The 21,583-nt window shown below is 40.0% G+C and overlaps 1 protein-coding gene across 8 annotated transcripts in view; it reads right to left on the reverse strand.

Moving 5' to 3' along the window:
• Positions 1-632: 632 nt before the first annotated feature.
• TMEM241 (transmembrane protein 241) overlaps positions 633-21,583 on the reverse strand; it is a 56,439-nt gene continuing 35,488 nt past the window's right edge. For 3 of the 8 annotated variants that reach the window (XM_061360502.1, XM_061360497.1, XM_061360496.1), the window contains 2 exons: positions 4,675-4,739; positions 3,126-3,334 (listed from right to left, as the gene is read on the reverse strand). In XM_061360502.1, coding sequence (XP_061216486.1) covers positions 3,268-3,334; positions 4,675-4,739 — 132 coding nt within the window. In that variant the 3' untranslated portion in view covers positions 3,126-3,267. Of the gene's footprint in view, positions 1,314-2,140; positions 2,244-3,083; positions 3,335-4,674; positions 4,740-21,583 lie in introns of those variants that run through there. The other 5 variants (XM_061360499.1, XM_061360498.1, XR_009726548.1 and 2 more) reach the window with 4 other exon arrangements.

Genomic DNA, 21,583 nt, shown 5'->3' on the forward strand with positions numbered 1-21,583 from the left:
CATAGATGGACAATATGCCTCTGCTAACTGTAGTCTTCTAAAAGCCATGTGTCTTGTCTCAGCTAGAGACCTTATTTCCATCCACATAGAGATAAGCACTTCCAGAGGGTCTTTCAGTCACATTAACACAGTGATCTAGTCAAGAAGAATCATCTCTGTGCAGGCACCCCTTTCCTTCCATTGACTAAGAAGGAAATTCTGTCAAATTAGATTTAGGGACTACACTTCAGATATCTAATGTCATGTGAGACAAGTCCCTCTCCTCACTGAAGATTTGTTATCAAACTCCTTTTACCATGTAGACCTTCCTCACAATATTACCAACTAGCATTTAGTATTACTATTATGCAGATTGCTCTCCCAGGCACTAATATATCAAGACTGATTTCTAACACTCATTAAACAACCAGAAATGAAATTATTGTAAGAACTCTTGAGATGAATTACTTACGCTCTTCATGACATTCATTCAAGGTTCATAATCTTTGTTGCCTCTTGCAATAATTCAAGAGACAAAACACTGCTGGGAAGAATATGTATCCCTCCACCCCCTCCGGATGACAAAAATCTGTAGTGTTCAAAAGAAAACTTGGAGAATGGGAGAGGGGAAAAAATGCACAAAGAGCAATCACTACAGATACTGAGGTTTATGGTTTATTGCTGATTCCCCATTCTGCAAAGCTGTCAAACTGCCCCAGTTCCAGGATGGGATTATCTCCAGAAGCCCCATGTCAGTCACTGTGCCAACTCAGACGACACAACTAGAGACCTGTGTGTGGTAGTTTGCTGCTTACAGAACAGCTGGAGACAAAATCCATCCTTTCTGATCCTGAATTCATGGCAGGATCTGGAGTCTGACAGTACAACCTGCTGTCAGTTTCCAACAAAAGAACTGGAGGCATCCAGTGGGGATGCTGCTTTTCCTGAATTCAGTTCCCCCTGCAAGAAGCTGCTATTGAGAGGTTCTCACACAGAGCCACCAGCATGAGACAGTGCAGTTTTTCCTTTACCGCATCAATCAGAAATAGCGTGTCTTGTGCTTTGAGACAAAGGCTCCTAACCATCCTGTCAACTATGCTGCTGTCTTACCAGCACTAATAATAGCATTGCTTTTCTTTCTTAATAATAAAAAAAAAAGGCTTTTTCCTCATGTTTGGTTCAACTTCTTCATTCTTGCTGCCACATTTTATTCATGACAGGATCTCCAGGCTGCAAGTCAGCTCTTTTCCAGCTGGTTAGATCTGGTTCCTCTTTATGTGCCTGTCCTTTCAGTGTAAACAAGCAAAGCTTCTCCAACTGCACTGGTCACAAGGCTGTAAACAAAATATACCACAAATTTAGCATCATGCAAGTCCTTCTACTGGATACAATGCCAGAGAAAGGTATTATTTTGTCTAAACACATTTCAACCTATAGACAGTAACCCAGGTGATTGTTTTCATTAATTTAGCTAAGAAAAGGCTGAAACCAGGAATATCTTATTTAACTAATCTCATCAGAAACTACCCTTCCCATATGTTAGGACTGGTGGATTTTCACATGAAATCCACAGACAGAAATCTAGATAGAGAAGGCTGCACCTAGTTACAATAGCTGCACACCCATACACTAGCAAGAATCAGAAAGGAAGGCAAAAGAGTTTGAACTTAATCATTTCCCCTTGCAATTCTGTCCTGAGAACTTGACACTGATAAAGTCAGGAGGAGCTGTAAAACCAGGAAAGCCTGGTCTTTGGGAGATGAGGATATTGGGAGAAAGAATTTTGGTCTGGGGGGATTCCACTAGTGTGGTGAAGCCGGTATAAATTCCTATGTTTGCTTTTCTTTGTGAGGAATGTGGTGAAAGAACCTGCCCCTGCTGAAACGGCATATGTGCCCGATCGCTTCCTTCCTGTGCTGCTCACAGCGCAGTGGTGGCACTAACACTTCTCTCCAAGACTCAGGCTAGAAGCAGGGCTCCAAATCAGGATGAAGGTTTTTACAAACAAAACCATTCATTGAAATAAACTATCAACCCACTCAATCTGTGTAATAGTTAATAATCCCCAAATCTCCTCTGATATCTATCACAGCTGACAGGAACATGGTAGGATACTGACTCTTCTCCCCTTTTGTAACAGTGAAAAGCTAAGTGTACTGACCTTTCATCTTAGCTCCATGGTTTAGTTAGCTTATGAAACAGAAAAGCTCCTTAATGAACTTTATAAACAAAACGAACTTCTGTTAGTTCAATTGTAAGAGGGCCTCTTTTTTTTTTCCTTGGGAAAAAAGAAGGCATGTAAAGCTGAAGGCTCTCTGTTCTGTAATAGCATTACATTCACTTAAATCTTAGCTTTGGTAAGCTGTTTTAAAAATCACATTAGCGCCCTTGTTCCCAAGAGGAACAAACATTGTATAACAACAGTACAACAGCCCTGGAAAGTAGGTGCTGCAGACAGTCTGTAGACAGTCCACCGTGGAGACAGAATACCTCTGGGTGTGGAATTACCAACAAGGAGCAAAGGGCTGCAAGGCCTGCAAGCTTTTTGAAAAGATCTAAGCCACATGAATCTGTTTGCCTGTAATCACTAACACCCTCAGAGCACTTTTCTCTGGAGAGGGTTAACCCTCTCCAGCTCCAATTATAAACATGCTCTCTGCATTAATTCTTTTGGAAGCTAAGGTTGGATAATGTATTGTTTATCCTAAAGAAAATAACCCACTGCATATAGAAGACCTAAACTCAACAGAGCCTCAGAAATGTCTCAATTTTTGTGTGTGTGTGTTATAGATGTGTTGTTTTCTACAACATTTTTAACAGACTTAAAAAAACCACCCTATCCCTGATGTACCATTCTAAAGATCAGACTGGCAGTTCTATCCCAAAAATAGAAAACTACAGAGCTCTGTTTTGTAAATGGCACCTGCATCTACATTGCTCTTTAATATCTTCAGTCTTCCAGCAGAGAGGAAGAATCCGTTTCTGAAAGACTCGAAATCTCAGGTATCCACATGCCCATGCAAACCACATGACTGGGTGGCCAATAGAACCCACCATTATAACATCAAGATGAAGCAGAGCAAAAAACGTGGCTGAATGCCAACCCTTGATTTACCTTCAATTTACCATCTGGCAAATCCTTCAGCTTCTGTTTATTGCGGGATGACAGCTAACTGCATTTGTCCATCACTCAGAAACTAACATATGATATTGTCCATGACAACACTGGAGCAATACTAAAAAACTCAGTGATTAATGATCTTGGGAGTGCTTTGCAGCTGCTGTCATCTAAGAAACTATTTCCAGAGCTTTGCTGATAAGCCAAGGCACTGCTGATGCACAAGCCAAAACAGAACTCACATAAATAAATAAATAAATGAAGTGGTTATCTTTTTGAATTATGACAATCAAAGTGCAACAGGGGCCCAAGGGCTAAAGCAAAGTTTCTTTTAAAGATACAGATATGCTCATCATTTATATTACAGTGCATATAGAGCATGAAGTATGTGTGCAACTATATGCGTCCATATGCTCACATTAACAGATACATGTGTTTCTTTAGTATATGTGTCAGTGAATACATATATACATATTACAAAAGCCTACCTCTAGCACGCACATGATAGACCTGCACAATCACATGCAAAACACGGTGAAAGCAGCAAGTTAATGGCCTAGACTAGGAATGTTATCAGTGTACTGATACTAGTTTAATCTCTTATACAGGCCACATAAATGTATTCCTAGAGCTAAAAAAAATACACTACATCTTCTAGTACTTGAGATTACATGTGTCTAACATACATATGAGGATGCATATTCACACGTATGTATAAGGGGCTAGTTTAAACTGAGATTCACCTTCAACTTCTTTATCACATCTAGAAAAAGAATATGCTAATTCCATTCAGTGCAGAGCTGAATCTTTTAGGATGGCAATCAAACTGGAAGGGGGAAAAAGGAAGCTTAAAGCTTTTTAAAAATAAGCAGATTTTTATTTCCAATAACAAATCCATCCTCACAGATATATGCATAACCCTGTATTTTGTTGTTATTTGCATGGCAGAAGCATTTAGGAGCATCATCTATGGACTGGGATTCCCTTTCACTGGGTGTTCTACACAGACCAAATCCATTGTCTTTGACAAAAGAAGTTTGCACCCTAATCTTACCACCTAAAAAATTCAGGTTAGGTGATTCATAACATGTGGCCACACATTACCAAGTCCAGATACACCTTTGGAAAAAGTTGATTATCATTAATTTTATACTAATTTCATTTTACGCATTCACAATACATGCTGTGTTAAGGAAACTTGAATGTACGCTATTAGTTTAAAAGATGCTGTCACCAAATCATGACTCCTGTGTTTTATTTCCAACTCCACCACTAATGTATAGCATGACTCTGAATGGGTCATTTATTTGCCTATTGAATTCATTTCTCTAGCTGTAAAACATGCTGAGTGAATTGTGGTGAGGCCTAATGTCCAAATTGTCCATGTTCTCCCACAGAGGGACAAGAAACTCCCTTTATATTACCACCATTGCACACCTGGTTCTCCTTACATGCAAAATATGACTGGCACTAACAGAACTTGACATTTAGAAAGCATTTCCACATGAAAAGGATTTCCACACACTGTGTGGAAATACATTTTTACTCTTAAGAAAAAAGCTCATGCAGGCACTTACCAAGAAATTGTTAGCACATTGGCAGTCATGACAAAGAAGAACGGTGATAAGCTGGCAGTGATAACCTGTTAAATTGAAAGGAAAAACAAAAAACACTTTGTGAACTTGTGATATCACAAGTGAAAACTGAAATAGTTTTGCTGAAATTGTATTTCTGGATGTGCAGTCACATTTTCTTTTCTTTTTTCCTTTGTTTTCTTAAGCATTAGAAACATTATACATAGATAGGCAATAGACAGGAGAAACCCAATGAGTCTATACTAAACAGTCCTGCCCAACCTTCCTCCCTGTGTAACTAGAGACTACACCTAGGTACCTCCTTTCTCCTCTGGCAAGTGGGAGGCAGGCCAGAAACAGCAGAAAAAGACCCAACAGACAATACAGCTTCAGTAGGTTTATATCACAAATCTCTCATTACACCAACGTGTCTTCGGCAGAGAAGCTACCGGCAAATTACTTTCTATTCCCTAGTACTGATCCCAGAAACTACTAGATCCCAACACACAACGGCTTGCAACAGATCCCTGCCTTAGCAGCTACGGAGCTACCACATCTGCAGCCTGCGTGCAGTTTTGGACATCCTGTTGCCAGATGGACAATGTAAAATGGAAAGAGTTCAGAGAACAGTGACAGAGTCATTAGAGGAGGGATTGATTTTCAGTCAACAGTTAGAATAAGCAATGCCTGTGGGAAAGGAAGACTCTGTAGTGATTTACAAATACTGAGGAATGAATGGAACTATTTAGGATAATACAAAATTGCCCGAGGAAGAAGATGAAATTAAGAAACAAAACATTTAAACAATTATCAGCTAATATTTCCTAATCGTTGTTCGTCTAGTTGACTCCCAGGGGAGAAGCAGAAACCTCATTCCGTATTCTATTACTTGTTAAAACACTACTACATGTGCAGTAGGGAAGCAAATGCCATTTCATTTCAGAGTGGGCTGTCTGCACCAGAGCTTGCACTAACAGTTTGTTAGTCAATACCCACTAAATTTGTTATGGCTGTGTTTTAAAAGGCAGGGTTCTGAACCTGCCTGGAGTGTTATCAGTGCAGGATCATGAGCAGCAGTGGATGAAGAAGAGATGGTTGTATGCCATTTCCTCAGCTCCACTCTAAAAGTTAGCTGGAGAGGGGACAATAGCCATGAGACCAGGTGATGGCAGTAAACACCACACAGGAGTCGTGGTGCTCAACAGGGACTATACGGTGAGTGCTTCCTTTGGCTTGTTTGGGGATGTTTTCTACTTTTGGGAGATTCAGGCATGCAGATTTCTTTTCTCTTCATAGACATTACCATAAATCACACCCTGACTGTTCTCCATTTGCCTCCAGCACAGGCACCTTGCAGAGGGAATGATGCAAGACATGGACTTGATCCAGGAAAGATACCACGAGATTGCAGATCCACTCCATTTCTGCACAGCAATCAAATTGCTGGTATCAACAGAACCACAGACATATAATCAGATACAAACTTCACCTGACTTAAGTATTTGCACACTGCCTACTACAGCAGTGTACTATGTGGACAATGCTGTAAAGCTTGAATCTAACAGAAAAAGTGAGCTCCCACTCCAGGGGAAAATCAAAGATACATATTGGCTCTACTACTACAGCCTTGTACGCATATGTACAAACAGGAATATGACTAAATAGATGCACCCAAAAGAGACTGTGAGAGGAGAAAGGCAAGTCAAAAACTGAGAGTCGTTCTTCAAAACTCAAGCAAATGATACTGCAACTGTCCACATTCAGGCCACACCTTGGCTTGTCTCATAGTCAATTGCAGCCCGAGAGAGCTGACAACCACTCCAAACAGTAGAATTTAATGATTCAGGAGCTGACTCTTTCATGTACTGTACCTAAATACAGCTCCTAGGCTGGATATCAATTAGGTCAAATATAGTGCTCTAAAGTACATACACATCTTGTTCTTGCAGGCTGGATTCTCCCCTTACACACCCTGCAGCAGCTGCACTGACCTACAAGGAACTATTTCGTATTTACATCAGTGTTAATGATTGTAGAAGTAACTGCACTGAGCTTATCTTAGGCTAATGTGAATTCATTACATAAAAATATACAATAGTCATTAGCGAGCATATAAACAGGAACTAATAAAGGATGGCACATATGCTGTCTACGGAGCATTCTTTTCCTTAAGCTGTTCTCCTGAAAGAAACTGAAGTGCAGCGTTTCAGAAGTGACACAAGTTGAAGTTATGTCACCCACTCCCTTGCAGAGTCTTGTTTATTAGAAACTTGAGAAGAGGCCAAGGGCAGAGAAACAGGCATTAAGAACCCTCCAAACCCAGGCCTTATCAAAAACAATACACCATTCTACTGCGATCATCCCAAACCTCTGCAAAAATGCAGGCTGCAGCCTTTTGGGCTATTACAGCAGAACACTGCTGTATTTTTGAAAATTATGTAAGAGGCTCTCAGTGCCAAAGAGAAACAAAATGTGGGTTGGAGGAGCGCATGGAGTAAGTGTGTGGAAGGAAAAAAACCCACCACAACACGAAACGAAAGAACATCGCTAAAATGCCCACCTTTAATTGTTTATCTAAAAGAGGAATACATTTTAAGATGGACAGTACATTTTCTAGGAAGCTAACCACGTAATTTGCTCCAGAGGAAGAATCTAAAGTCTAGGGGCATAGTTCAGAAGGTGATTTTCCTTACTTTCCTGACAATACATTTCAGCATTTTCTGAAGTGTTTTTTAAGTGCACGTTTCACTTTAAAACAAACCACCTACACTAATGTTCTGAATGTTCGTTAAAAAAAAAACAACAACAAAACAAAAATACAACATGCTAAATGCCATAATCTTTCTTTACTTCAAAGGTCACAGTTGCCCTCCTAGGCATTTAGATGCCTTAGGAAAAGGAATGAACTTTCAAGACAAAAGCAAGCTAGTAAAAGGACAAACTGAAGTTAATGATTTCCAAATATATTTTGGTGCTGAATCTGTAAAACTAGGACATGGAAAGGAAAATTTTAACTAGCTATAACCAGCATATTTTGTACAAAGGTCCCCGAGATTTTGAAATAACAGTCATTAATTCCAGCAAAAGATACAGACTGGGTGGTTGGAGCACAACGCTTTTAGAAACAGGAACAGCTCCATAGACTCTGCCTATCTACTTGCTTAAAGGAACTGTGACCAGGCAGTACTGCAAAAGCTATTTTTAAAGACATTCCTACTGTGAGCATTTCTACAAAACTGACGCAGCTTGCAGTGACCAGGAAAAAAATCCAAGTGTAGCACCATCTAACAAAACTTCTTCGTGCGAGCTGAAATGATTCCTGAGATACCATTTCAAACCTTCCTTGCATGGAAAAAACAAAGGGTAGAAAGATTGTTTCTTAACATAAACCACTCTGAATGTAATATGTCAGTCCACTGGACAGTGCAAACAAGACCCATTTAAAGGAACACTTGATTAACACCTATTTTCCTCAACTATTCCTATAGTTCAGATAACTGAGTTATTTACAAATAATTTTATAAACAAAAATCGTGGCATTTCAGACTGTGCTTGTTATCTCAGTCAAATAGTTCTAGCTCTTTACAATGTGCATCAGCATAAAAGGAAATAAGTGCATCCTTGTGATAGATATTTATCTGGCACAAAGTCTGTGCGTAAGAGGAGAGTGGACTCATCTCCTCCACCCCTAGAGGACACAACTTGTGGAAGTTCTTCAGTCTGGCACAACTTACTCAGATGAAACGGCTCTATGGTAATGCAGATAGCCTGCCTGAGCTTGGAGCTTCACCAGGAAGGAGAACAAAGATTAGTGCAGCATCACTTCAACCACAGGGAAAATGCTTCAGGACTGCCAGAACAAAGATTGGGCCTGAACAGTTAGATAATGAAATAGAACAGATGGGACCTCTTTACATAAATAGTCTAGTTCAGGGAGTGAACAAGAGCCAGGAGAGAAAACAGAGGGCAAACCAGCCCTGTGGCTGGATTGTGTCACAGAGAAGAGTCTTAAAACAGCAGCCCTTTTACAAGTTTGTATCAGAAGTGGGGTTCTAACCACCTAGAAAGGGTGGGACAGCAGAGAAATAGACTCATTCATCACCTTACAACCTGGTGCCTAAAGAGGGAAACAAAGATGGTGAGATTCCTGCTCCAGTTTCTAAATAGGAGTGAGATACCAACATATTTGAAGGAGATTCAGTGACAGGAAAGACATGCTGAAACACTGAAACAGAAACAGATGAGGCTGAACTCATTGTGCCTCATGATCACGGACATGTGAAAGCTCTAGGGTTTGTGCATCATTCATGACCACCAAAGATAACTAACAGGGGTGAAAACTTCTGGCATTTCCATCATCTGGGAACCAAAGATGGGCCTGGATGCCATACAACATCCTGAACACTACTTACATTGTCATTTACATTTAACATATTGCTCCAAAGGACAACACAGTGCCCTCCTTCAGTATCTAAAGAGAAGAGGGAGTCAATTCCACACGTCCAGAGTTTGTTTCCCTACAGGCTGAATTGTCAGCAACAATTAAAAAAAAAAAAAAGCCATTGTTGAAGGGCTGGGTAACAGACTCGGATTTATAAAGCAGAAATATCCTAATGTGGGGAAGAACTTGTTGGACAGTAGGGACAAATCCAGCATAAAATCACCCTTGTACAGGCAAATAGGAGGCATAGGAAAGAATGTGTTCTCATGCATCTGCATTTGTAAATCTGCTTTAGTGATTTGTGAGTGGAGGAAGGCACTATTACCACTAGCTCTAAAGAGCTCTCAAAGAACTGTGACAGGCAGACCACTACACAGCAGCTCCTGACATGAATGATCTCCTTTCTCCTAATCACATTATGGTCAGACAAGAAAAAAACATGCAGAAGGGAAAGAAAAATTGGTTTCATAAAAGTTGTAGGGTTTTTTTTTAATAGAACAAAAAAAAATAGAATTAGAAATTAATTTAGTTTTATAGATAAACAAATAAAAAATAAAGACTGTTTGGAGAATTCTTTGCTGAATGACTCTAAGAACAGGCAAGATCACTGCTGAGCCAGCTTCCCAGATCCATTTCTCTGCCACATAACATGGGAAAATTCTGCTAATCTGACATCTGGCTTGAACAGAAAACATAAGATCCTAAGGGTTCCTGGTCCTTGACACAGCAGAAACTTTGATCCTGGGAGACACAGATACACAGGACTCTGCATTTTTTGCTACCTTGCTTTCTCCACTGATCATATTGTGCTTATCCCATAGCTTATATGGTGTCAAGTCTTGATCAATTCAAACCAGCCAGCACTGGCTAGATAAATGTGTCATTCTTGACCAAGCTATAATTGATCCCTTCCATCCCTGACTTTATAATTACCTTAGAGAAGGATTTTTCCCTTCCATCCCTAACTTTACAATTATTTAGAGAAAGATTTTCAAGCTGCTGAAGCTGGCTGTAGATTTTGAATATGTAACATTTCTGAGGTGTTCAGGAACACGTTGTTTACACAGCCAAGAATGCGGATGAGGACATTTTCAAAATTTAGATTCTGATTTAATCTTCCTATCTGGAATGGAAAGATACGGAGGATTTAGTCCAGACACGACCATGATTTGTTAATGTACAACTATAGTTGTACATACCATACAAAAAGTATACTTCCTGTGATTCACTGTTAAACTGCTAGAAAGTTAAATGTCAGCTCTTGCTGTAAGTGAACACAGAATACTTACAGAAGTTTTCCTTAGTTTGTGCACACAGAGCCAATCCTTGTAACCTCACTTCCCCAAACTGCCAAAACCTCTGTCCTTACAAAAACGCGTATTTTTTCCAAAGCCAGTGTTTTGAAACGGCTCATCGAGTTCACTCGCTGTTCAAAATAGATCATTCTATTTATCATCGGGTCATCTTCTCAAAACATCAGGAAAAAGCCTCTGATGTACGTAACCTTTGTTTTCATTCTACTGGTGGAATTAAAGCAATGTCAAGATTTTTATAGACACAATATTTGTTTTGTCCCTTTTCTGCATGTTTCAACCAGCTGTTAAGACAATCATCAAAAACTGCCAGGGAACTGGACCACTGTTAGTGCCACCGAAAACAGCTACATCAAGATAATCCAGTAGTACTAAAAAGGCAAAAATTACAGCAGACAAACATCAGTAAGAACACATACTCTTTTATTTCTTGAGGAAAAGCCACTGGAATAATTTCCCAGATTTCAGAGTTGCGTCTCTTCTGTATGTTTACTTGAGAGTAAGCATTTGCGCATACATGCACACAAATGTAATGTTAGGTATGGAGATCTAGCAAAAATGAAACAAAACCCTTTATAACAGGCAAAAAGGAACAGTTAATCTTTCAATGCCACCTTCCGTATTTGTAAATTCACATGAATTTTCTAAGCTATTAACACCATTCCTCCTTGTTTACATACAATTTTCATCTCAGCTGGACCACAGGCCATTTCTATCTAGTTCTCCTTTGCTACATCCAAATTTAAGGCAACCAAAGATGCCAGAAGGGTAACTTCTCTACACCTTAATGAGAATATTAAGATTCAGAAAGATCCAGCAACTAGAGAAATAGATGATCAAGGCATTGACTGGAAGAGCCAAATACATGGAAACACACCAAGGACTTGGATCTCCCACATCTAAACCCTGACTAAAGTGGTCCAGCATGTACTGATGAGACTTTTTGAAATATTCCATCTTTAGAATGGTAGAGTAGGTGCTGACTGTGAAGTTTCACAAACTGCAGAAAGTCAGCAATGAACAAGAAGCACCAATGACCACCAGTAACTCACCGATTGTGGAAGGTTGGTGCAGTCACTGGAAACCTGCCACAAAGCAGCAGCAAAAATCCCTTTTAAAGATGACAAAAGTGGTACACGTCCTCCCTCACAAGAAAACATGGGATGGGACTAGAACTAAAGTACTAAGTACAACCAGATTGCTTATAAATAGGGCAGGAGAAAATGAAGTACAAAGAAAATGTGGAAAATCTCCCATGGCCATCAATCAAAATAAAGCACCATTAACAGCTGCAGATACTGTGCACAGGAGGCCTCCTCCATCCTGCACAATATCTGAATGAATCTTGCATGCAGAACCAGCTTTTCTGCAGAACTAGCATTAACTGTTTAACTTCAAGTTAGCTTTGCGGATGATCTACTATGGAAATAAAATCTTCCCTGGAAGCTTTTCAACATACTGCCCATTGCAACAAGAAGGTTTTCTGTGTCATTTCTAGAAGCTTAAAGTGCCAAAGCCAATCTCTGGTTTAAAAAAATACAGGAAATGCAGGCAAAATTTCTCTACCCAACTCTTCTGTAAAGCCTCCTTCCCCCAGATATTGATTCAGCTGTATCAATCAACACACTGAAATGACTTGTGGAAGTTTTCAACTTTGTTCTGAGGATTGGTTATTACCAGTCAAAAGGCAAGACAAAATACGCTGTTTAACCTAATGCCTTCAGGTGATAATGCAGTTCCCTGAAGGAGCACTACCCAAAAATCTACTGACAAGGAGGGATTTCAAGCAGAGACACAGATTTTTACAAGGAAAAAATTAAGCTTTAGCCTTGAACCATCAAAATAATGGCTCTTCACAAAGGAAACAGCAATGCCATGATCCTGCCTGAAAAGCTAAGCCTAAACAAGAGAAACAATCCAAATTGAAATACATTGGAGGAAGGGGAAAGCAAAACAGGTTTCACTCTCAATTCTGCTCATTAGTTTAAAGCTAACTTGAGCATGTCTACTGCATTGCACTAACAGCCTAACCAAAGCGCAGACATGCCCTAAGGGTTTTCATTCCCTGACAGACTTACTGGAGACTGTCAGTCTACAAAATCAGTAGACAGTGCAATGAGTTTGTTCATGTGAGCATACGTACATGCACATTGCTCATAGGTGGACTCTGCTCAAGTCTCCTGAAGGAAGAAAACCCTTTAACTCTCTGAGAGATACAAACGTTGTTACCTAAAGGACAGCCTGGCGATGCTGGCACCATGGCAACGGTGGCACCATGGCAACAGTGCCAGAGTCAGCAACTTCATGATCCATACAGCTCAGATACAGCCACACAGGAGTTCTGCCAGCTGCTGTAAATTTCTTTGAGATCCTTTATTTCATATTTGCCTAAATGTCTGCACAGATCTCCAGCTTCCTTAAGGCATGTTTTTCTCAGGTGAAGTTTTGGTCACTCTCCTGCCTTTTCCTTATATTTTATTCCTCTTTATTTTTCTGATCATTATTCCAACAATGATGGCAAATTCCAGGGGTTCCTTAAGCACACAATTAGCTCCCTGTACTGACTCAAAAGCAGACAGTGTTTAAACATGCCTGAGCAGTCAAATGCCTAATGATAATGATAAAAAAATAGTGTAAATTAATCTACTTGTTTTTCATAACAATTAACTTCTGACCCACCTTAAAATCATCTGCATGTTGCATTTAAAACATATTAAACAAAAAGGGAGGGGGCAGAGCAAATGACAAACACAATCAGCAACTTGGTTTTCAAGACAGAAGCAGTATGAATGCTTATTTCTAGCAAAATCATCAGGTATTTTAAAGTCGTGTTTTGTTTAGGTTTTTTATCTTATCAAGACTCAAACCAATAATTTCTGTATCACAGAGGAGTGTTTCCATATTCATCTTTTCCATTGATGCAAGAAAATAGATTTCTTAGTTATCACAAGTATGCATTTAGAAGGCAGATAATCCTCTGCATTTCTATGGCTAGATACTCGTATGCAGTTCCGGTATTTACAGAATTAGATATCCATCCTTTACTTTCTATTGCATTTATGAAGACTTTTCTCAGGGCTGTTTTTCTTCTGTTGTTCTTGTTTTCAGGATCTGAAGACTGATACAACCAAGACACCAATCCTGCAAGTGAAAGGCTGAAGCAGAATGTTGTTGTATCAGTCATTGAGCATCATGTTTTATCAGATTAATACACCATCGAGGATTAATATATAATCCTTCCAGATTAATATACTACAGTAACTATTTTTTAACCCTGAATATTATTTTTTAACATTTTTTAACCCCAGCCAAAAGATCTGCTGAATTGTTGTCCAGCTTTTGAATTTTTGAATTCTTTTATTCCTTGTAAGACAAAAGTGGCCAAGCTATTGTTCTTGCACTGTATGCATCTCGTTAGCAGTTTGGCTGTGGGAGAATAAACTGTGGTTACTAGGTCATTCTGGAACCCAGCTGCGTGCCCAGCCCCATCCTACTAAGCAGAAAGCGCTCAGAAAAGCCCATCTCTCTCTTGCCTCTGAATCATTTCTACAGAATCCTCTGACTATACCTTTTTAAGGTATGTGTCACCTGTCTTACAGCTCTCAGACATACAAAGTTTTCATGTATAGCTAATGAACAGTCTTCCTGATTCTTGGCAGTACCTTAATTTCCTTTGTTCTGCACTGTCTCTTTCTTCATTTAAACCTTACAAGAGCCACTACTGAGAAAGATACAGCAATTATTTTATGTTGCAGAGACACCTTATAATAGTTAAGAACAGAAACTAAAGAAGGATATGTGGGTTACTGAGGGCAATTAATAGAATTAGTGTAAGAAAATGCTCTTACGAGAACAGAGTATTATGGTTGTATTTAAAATGATCAGACATGAACAAGACAAGACTTTTAAAAAATGCCTACATCTATTAACGTATAAACATATATCTATATATGCATTCATATATAAACACATACTACATATAGCACAGAAATATATAAACATAAGGCCAGGTTGGACAAGGCCTTGGGTGATATGGTTTAGAGTGAGGTGTCCCTGCCCGTGGCGGGGGGTTGGAACTTGATGATCTTAAGGTCCTTTCCAACCCTAACCATTCTATGATTCTATGATGAGATAGGAGTGAGCTATTATGAGCACATTATAACTTATTTTGCTTTCCTACAAAAAGTAAAAGATATCCTGAGACTTTTCAAGAAAACAAAAACTCTTTGCCTCTTGTAAAATACTAGACTGGGTTGAAAATTATGGTAGGTATTTCTTTTTTGAACATCAAGTAGCCACTCCACCCTAACTTCACTCAAACACAAACATCAGACTTTCTGTCATAACAAAGAGAAAGCCAAAACAAGAAGCATTTGCCCTCTGCTACTGGAGATAATGGCCAAAACACATTTCCCCTTCCTATGACTAATGAGATAGCTGGTGAAGCGCCACCAGTCTTCAGCCTATCAACTGTAGAGTGGTTATAGTACAGAGCTCAATTTTAACAGTACCTCTGTTCATATTCAAATATTTCTCTTAAATGTGACCACTGAAAATGTAATCCAGATACTGTTATTATTCTCAGTGTTCTGGTTCTGTATTAAGGAGACAAAGTGAAAACCTTCCGCAATTCATGTACATTTTCCATGAGGCATGCTTTGCTGATATGGAAATACTATCAATCATCATTCAGACAGGTGTGTGTACATACATACAGCAGATTAATAGCATCTGTTCAAGTCAGTTCTGCAAATGAAAGGCAACATCCATGCAGCTGAAGCTTTGTCAAGCAAGGACAACAAAAGTCATTTAACAAGGGATATGAGAAGGCTACTTTAAGCCAAGTACCTTTGATTTTTTTTTTCCTTTGCCAAGCAGGGCTTTGTCCACTCTCGCTGTTACAAGATCGACTGTTGATGCTTATATCATGATGTATATTTCACCAAAAGCTGAAATATATTTGTAATTCCAAGTTATACCAAACTTAAAACTCAGTGCCTCCTGCTTCCTGTAAATGCTTCATGCATTACAATGCTTAACTGTACTTTTCCTCTGTTGTTGCAGACTGTCGAGGAACCTCCTTTCCTTATATACTGCCCTATAACTGCAAAGACCTTAAACTGCTCCTGCCATTTAGTCTCTCCCCTGAAACTTCTGAGCTCAGAAGCTGAGAGGGCAACGTGATTCATCATCTTGTTCTTCTTTTATGAATTATTAAGTATTTGTATAATGGAATAAATATTGCAACAGCAACAACAACAGTGTTCAACCTATTAGGATCACAGACACCAACTGGAGTGGACTGAGGGTTTGTTTAATCAAGTATTGGTTGGTGGCAGAGAATTCAGATGAATATATGATCCTCCTCTAATGCAACATGTCTGCAGTTGATACACACATCAGAGAAAAGGAGGGATTTTCATCTTGACCTTAGTTGATATAAAACTTACATCCCATGGCATGCAGCTTATTAATATTTGCACATCTGTCCTAGAAGGATAAGACCTGCTTTTGCTGAAATTACTAGTGACCCAGACTAAAATCTTTTGAGCAGATCTGGCCCTGTAAAAAATACACACTTCTCTTTACTTTCACTTGGACAATTGTCTCAGTGTTACCTTCTGTTTGATGCCCTGCATTTTACTGGTCAGTAATATGGCATACAATGTTAAAGAATTATTTTTTCTATCTGACTTGAGAAGTATAGTTTTTCACTTCTGGGGAGCAGCCAGCTGTTCTAAGACTCTGCTGCTGTAAAATGCCGCAATAAAATACACTTCATCTTATGTTAAGATCAGCAAGAGTTAGCCTTCTGGCATTCCAAGTTATTCTTAAGCTCATCTAACCGTTATGGGATCATGAAATAGAAGCTACTGTAAAGAGACAGAGAAGACAGATAACTAATAAGATGACCCTGCTTTTTATTGTCACACTTCAGTGGTGAATTTAACAGGCCAAACTGACAGTTTGCTACACGGATCTGGCACAAAAGGAGCTGGCTCCTTGGGAAGGACGGAGCTCAGCCATCTGCTTATGTCTATCTTTCTCCCAAGTGCTAGATGCCATTGGGTGGGCCAGTAGCCAGATCAGGCAGGAACTGTTACTATAACTGCCTTGCAGTATCAGGACCTCTGACTAAGGGCAGAAGAGGATGCAATTCCAAACTCCTCACAGGTGGACCATGACCTCCCACAACAGTGGCTCAGTGGTGGCTCCACTGGCATCCACGAGAATAAAAAAGTTGGTTCCTGCAGGCAAAGTGTAAAATTCCTGGCAGCAGGGGCCCATGAACACAAGGAAAATGGACTTGAGTTTCCTAGATGCAGAATACATCGGCACTGCAGTGGAAGACAATGTTTTTAAGAATAGACCACTTAGTGGCTCAGATAACTTCCTTCAGCAGCTAGCTACTTTATGTGCACCATTTCATAATTATTACCAAAGCCCAAATTAACCACACTGGTACTTTCATCTCCTGTCAGTTTGCTCTCTCTCAAAGGGCAAAAGAACATAGCTCATGGAAACATGACTTCTGAAAGAGAACATCAACAGTGAGGCAACTAAGGCAAAAAATGGAACCAAAGGCAGATATGTCATCAATATGTTTCCATGTGTTACAAGAACGGAATGTCTTTTTGAAAGTCAGTTGGACACTCAGTCCCAAACCCGTGCTTAGGTGCTCAGTTGTGCCCTGCAATACCTTCCCAAGGCAGACCAGAAGACTGACAGCAGAAACAGGGACTGCAGTGATAGGACAAGGGGTAAAGGATTTAAACTTAAACAGGGGAGTTTTAGGCTGGATATCAGGAAGAAGTTCCTTACTTTCAAGGCCAGGTTGGATGAAGCCTTGGGTGAGATGGTTTAGTGTGAGGTGTCCCTGCCCATGGCAGGGGGGTTGGAACTAGATGATCTTAAGGTCCTTTCCAACCCTAACTATTATATGATTCTACTGTGAGAGTGGTTAAGCACTGGAAGAGGCTGCTCAAGGAAGCTGTGGCTGTCCCATCCCTGGCAGTGTTCAAGGCCAGGTTGGATGGGACCTTGAGCAACCTGGTCTAATGCCAGGTGTCCCTGCCCATGGCAGGAGGACTGGAACTGGATGAGCTTAAGGTCCTTTTCAATGCAAACCATTCTGTGATTCTATATCCATCCCCTCAGCAACCTGAGAAGCCAATAGTGAACTTTTCCACATAGACATCAGGTAGGTGAACACCCAGCTACCTGTGTACTCTGAGGCCATCTCTACAAGCGGCACAAATGACCCAGATGGGGACTGGCCCATTGTGCCAAGACTGATCATATCTGGAGTACCTTGCTGTAGAGGTGTGGTGCTGAGTAGGATAGTGCACACATTCTCAGTGATGGCTCTTTCCATGCAAGATTACCCAGCGGTCTCAGGTTGAACACTGCAGACTGAGGCCATTGTCAGTCAAGAACTGTGTGGATTTTTGAGCATGTCTTCAAACCTCTTTTTGCACCCAGTATAACTGCTACAAGAGAATAAATCCTACGTACACATGCTGCTTTAGTTATACATGAAAAGCACAAATGTTGCCGAAAGGGTTCAAGACATTGTGAGAACCAATGAGTATGCCTAGCTTAAGGGGAATATTTTAGTGAAAAGGAGTAAAAAATGCATTTTTCCATTGTTAAAATCTATAGAAACACCTGAAGTGCTTATGTTCCCTGTCAGCATTATCAGATTAAAACATTATTCTGTCATGAGTAACTCAGAGCTCTGTGGAGGATATCACTAGTATCAAAATAGCATAGGAAACTTCAGAATGCATAATCGAGTATTTTTTAAAAATCTGTTAACAAAAATAGCAAGTTTCCATCAACATCTCTCCCCAGTGACACAGTTTTGGTATTTCTGTGCATGTATGAAGTCCATTTCCTATTGTATTTCCCATCTCACGACTCCTTTGGGAAAACCTAATTCATAAACAACCAATTCCCAGCCCAGATAACTAAATCTGCCTGCTGACCCCTTTCCATACAACCCGACAATAATAACAGAGACACAGTCCTTGCATTGCCATTCTCTTGTGTGTTTATGCTGTTTTAGCAATGATGTAATGGAAAGAAATTGACATGCTATTATTATTATTATTATGCTAAGGACTGCAAGGAAGAATTGGTATTCTTTAAGGTTTTATTTTTCCATTCAAAAACAAAAGCCTTTCCAGGGCTGTCTAACCATTCACTGTTACAAAAGGTCAAAATATTCCATCAGAAATCTTACAAAACATGATACTTGACAAAAAGTGTTTTAAAGCATTAACACAACTAATCCATTTTGAATGATGGCTTTTATGAGCAATGTCACGAGGTTACTTACACACTGTGGGCCTCAGTGGCCCCTGCATTGGAAGACAGTGACAGAGTGACTGTAGCTGACTACAGTCTTTGGCATCCCATTCCCTCAGATATAGTGGGGAACCCTCTGCAAGAAGACTCATTCCCCTCTGTGCCCTTAGGACAATCACCCACAGAAACATGCATGAAGAGAAAAGCTGGACTCTGCCCTCTTCCTCTCCATGCTGGCCATGGATAGGACAAAAACCGCTCACAGTCATCTTGTGAGGTTGTTGGAAGCCTATGTGATTTCCCCCAGCACCACATATTTCAGGGACAGGACATTAACCACTCAGTCTGCCTCCCCCAGAGCACTATGGCTGTTCGCTGACTTTTGCTGAAAGTCAAATCTAGTCCTTGAACTGGTGTACAGAGTGGGGTTAAGAAATGAGAGCTCTTGAGATTTTGTAAAGATTGGTTCTGAGCTGGGGAGAGAAAGGAAAAGAAAGACAGGGAGACCCATTTCAGATATCAGCAGTTCATTAACATGAGAAAGAAAGCAACCTGGAGTGTGACACCAAGCGTCTATCAGACAGGTAAATGATGAAGTTCAAGATTTGTGAGGCAGTCTGGAGAAATTTCACCCATGGAGGTTCTTAAGAATCAAAAGGCAGCTAGTGATCCCAAACCTGAGAGGAATAGGGAACCAGTATGGGAGAAGAATGTGGCTATTTTTGCTCATTCTTGGAAGCCTAGCATTAGCTAGCTTTGAAACCTTCTACATCAGTGTGTTATATAGTGCACGGTCTTCCATATAATTTTGGCATGTACACCTGCAAACTATTTCCAAGACAGTTCTCATTCTTTTGTCTTCTCTTTGTCACACTTAAGATCCACCTGCCAGCCCCTTCATATGTAAGCAACCCCATGAAACCAAATAAAAACATGGGAGACTAGGAATTCATTTTGCAGAGGAACCAATGAACCTGCATCCTCTGCAATCCAAAATTCTGTTACACTTGACAGTCTTGTTAGATTTTTAAACTCATTTTTGTATTGTCATGTATATAGAGACTGTTTGTCAAGGGTAAGGGTGAAAAAGTACCTTCAAAATTCTAAAGACAATACTCCAGGTTAGTAAAGTTAGCTTTATGTTCAAGAGAATGGCAATATCAAATGTACATGATGTATATCACATGGATGTCATGATGGAAAAAAGGAAACAAGCTAATTCAGAGCATCTTAGGGTTCAATCTATCAATACCTGCTAGACAGTTAGACATTGCTGAGACTGGATTTACTGTATCAAGCACAGATGAAAACTGTGCTGTGACACTACCCCCAAGTCACGACACATAACTTTATGTACTTACTTGTGTGACCATGTCATGCTCAAAAGCTGTGTAGCTGCCATTTTCAATGGATACACAACTGCAACTCTATACAATACCTCTTAATGCATGTATTATTTTTTTCCATTACCTAGAGATTCAAAATTTCCAACAAGTCTCAGCTATTCTTACAAGACAGCTTCCTAAATTGCATTAATGCCTCTGGGAGCCTGTGCCACTTAAGCTCAGTGGTCATGTTGCCCATAATGTAGTTGTTATGGAGACTGATGTCTTCCCAACAATTATATGGTATAATTAGTGTTGGATACTACAAAGTAACTATCAAGCTGTCTCCATGGAAACTATCCAAATACCTATACTTTTAAGATTTCAGCAACTGTTTTTTTTCTAGACCCTTAAGATACAGTTAAGAGCACACTGATTGCCTTATCTGCTTGTCAAGCTGACCTAAGAAACACATTTTCTTTTCCAAGTTATCAATATATTGTCCCCATGGTGACTCACAGGAATCAAGACTAAATGGAGGACCAACCCCAAACTGATAAGGATTTTTAACCATTTTTAATTATCTTTACACATATGTGTGTGCACATCCACATGCATAAGAGTACACAAGGTGTGTAGACGGAAGACGCTCACTTCTGCTCTTATGAACCCCCCCTTCTTGGCATAATTGGAAGCTTTAGGGTCATGGAAATTCCCTCTCAGATGCACTTCAAACCACAGTAGTGCTCAGAGAGCACCTACCAGCAGAGTCCACCCAGGTCTAGCACACAGTTTTCCCTCTCCCCCAGGGGTTGAGCTTGCAGCTGCAGTTTTTCCAGGTCGGATGAGCTGTCTTGAGACAGCCTTGCACACAGTGCAGGATCTTTGCCGAATGAAAACACAGTGTTTATGGAACTCCAGTGGGAGTTTATGACATTTCTGCATAAAGCTTTATGAGGTTCAAGCCAAGAAAGCAATGCGATTTTCAGCCAAGAATCTCACTGTCACTTTTGCCTGAGCACAGCACAGCAGCATACAAAGATGACGCTACTTCAGTCTAGAATATAACTGAGTGAGCAAGTGCCAGGTAACCAAACACATTCTTCTTCTGGTTATGACATACACATTTTAAACAGATTTTTTAAAAGCCAGAACCCTTTCCTATCGAGGCAGAGGTGAACAAGGAGAGCCATTTGCTTCAGAAGATACCAATGGCAGGACTCATTTTAGAGTAGCACTTATTTCTGCAAGTAAATAACCCTCAGCAGAACTAACAAGCAGACATTCTGGACTAAAACATTTTGTAGTATTTACATGCTAAGCAGCAGTGACAGAGGAATTAAGAGGTATACAAATGGGAGCACATGCTTTAGCAGAAGCTTTAAGACTGCAAAAGTGTGTAAAAGCATACATTTCTCTTGCTTGGTTTGCCCCTGGAACTAAAGCAGATAAAATTCTCATGTGAACTGCTATCTGTGAAGAGAGATGCAGTTGAGTACAACCAGGCTAGGAGCCCCAGAAGA

This window comes from Neopsephotus bourkii, unplaced genomic scaffold, assembly GCF_033783945.1.
Source record: "Neopsephotus bourkii isolate Nb327-2 ecotype Australia unplaced genomic scaffold, CSIRO-AGI_Nbou_v1 NB_1027, whole genome shotgun sequence".
NCBI classification, from domain to species: domain Eukaryota; kingdom Metazoa; phylum Chordata; class Aves; order Psittaciformes; family Psittacidae; genus Neopsephotus; species Neopsephotus bourkii.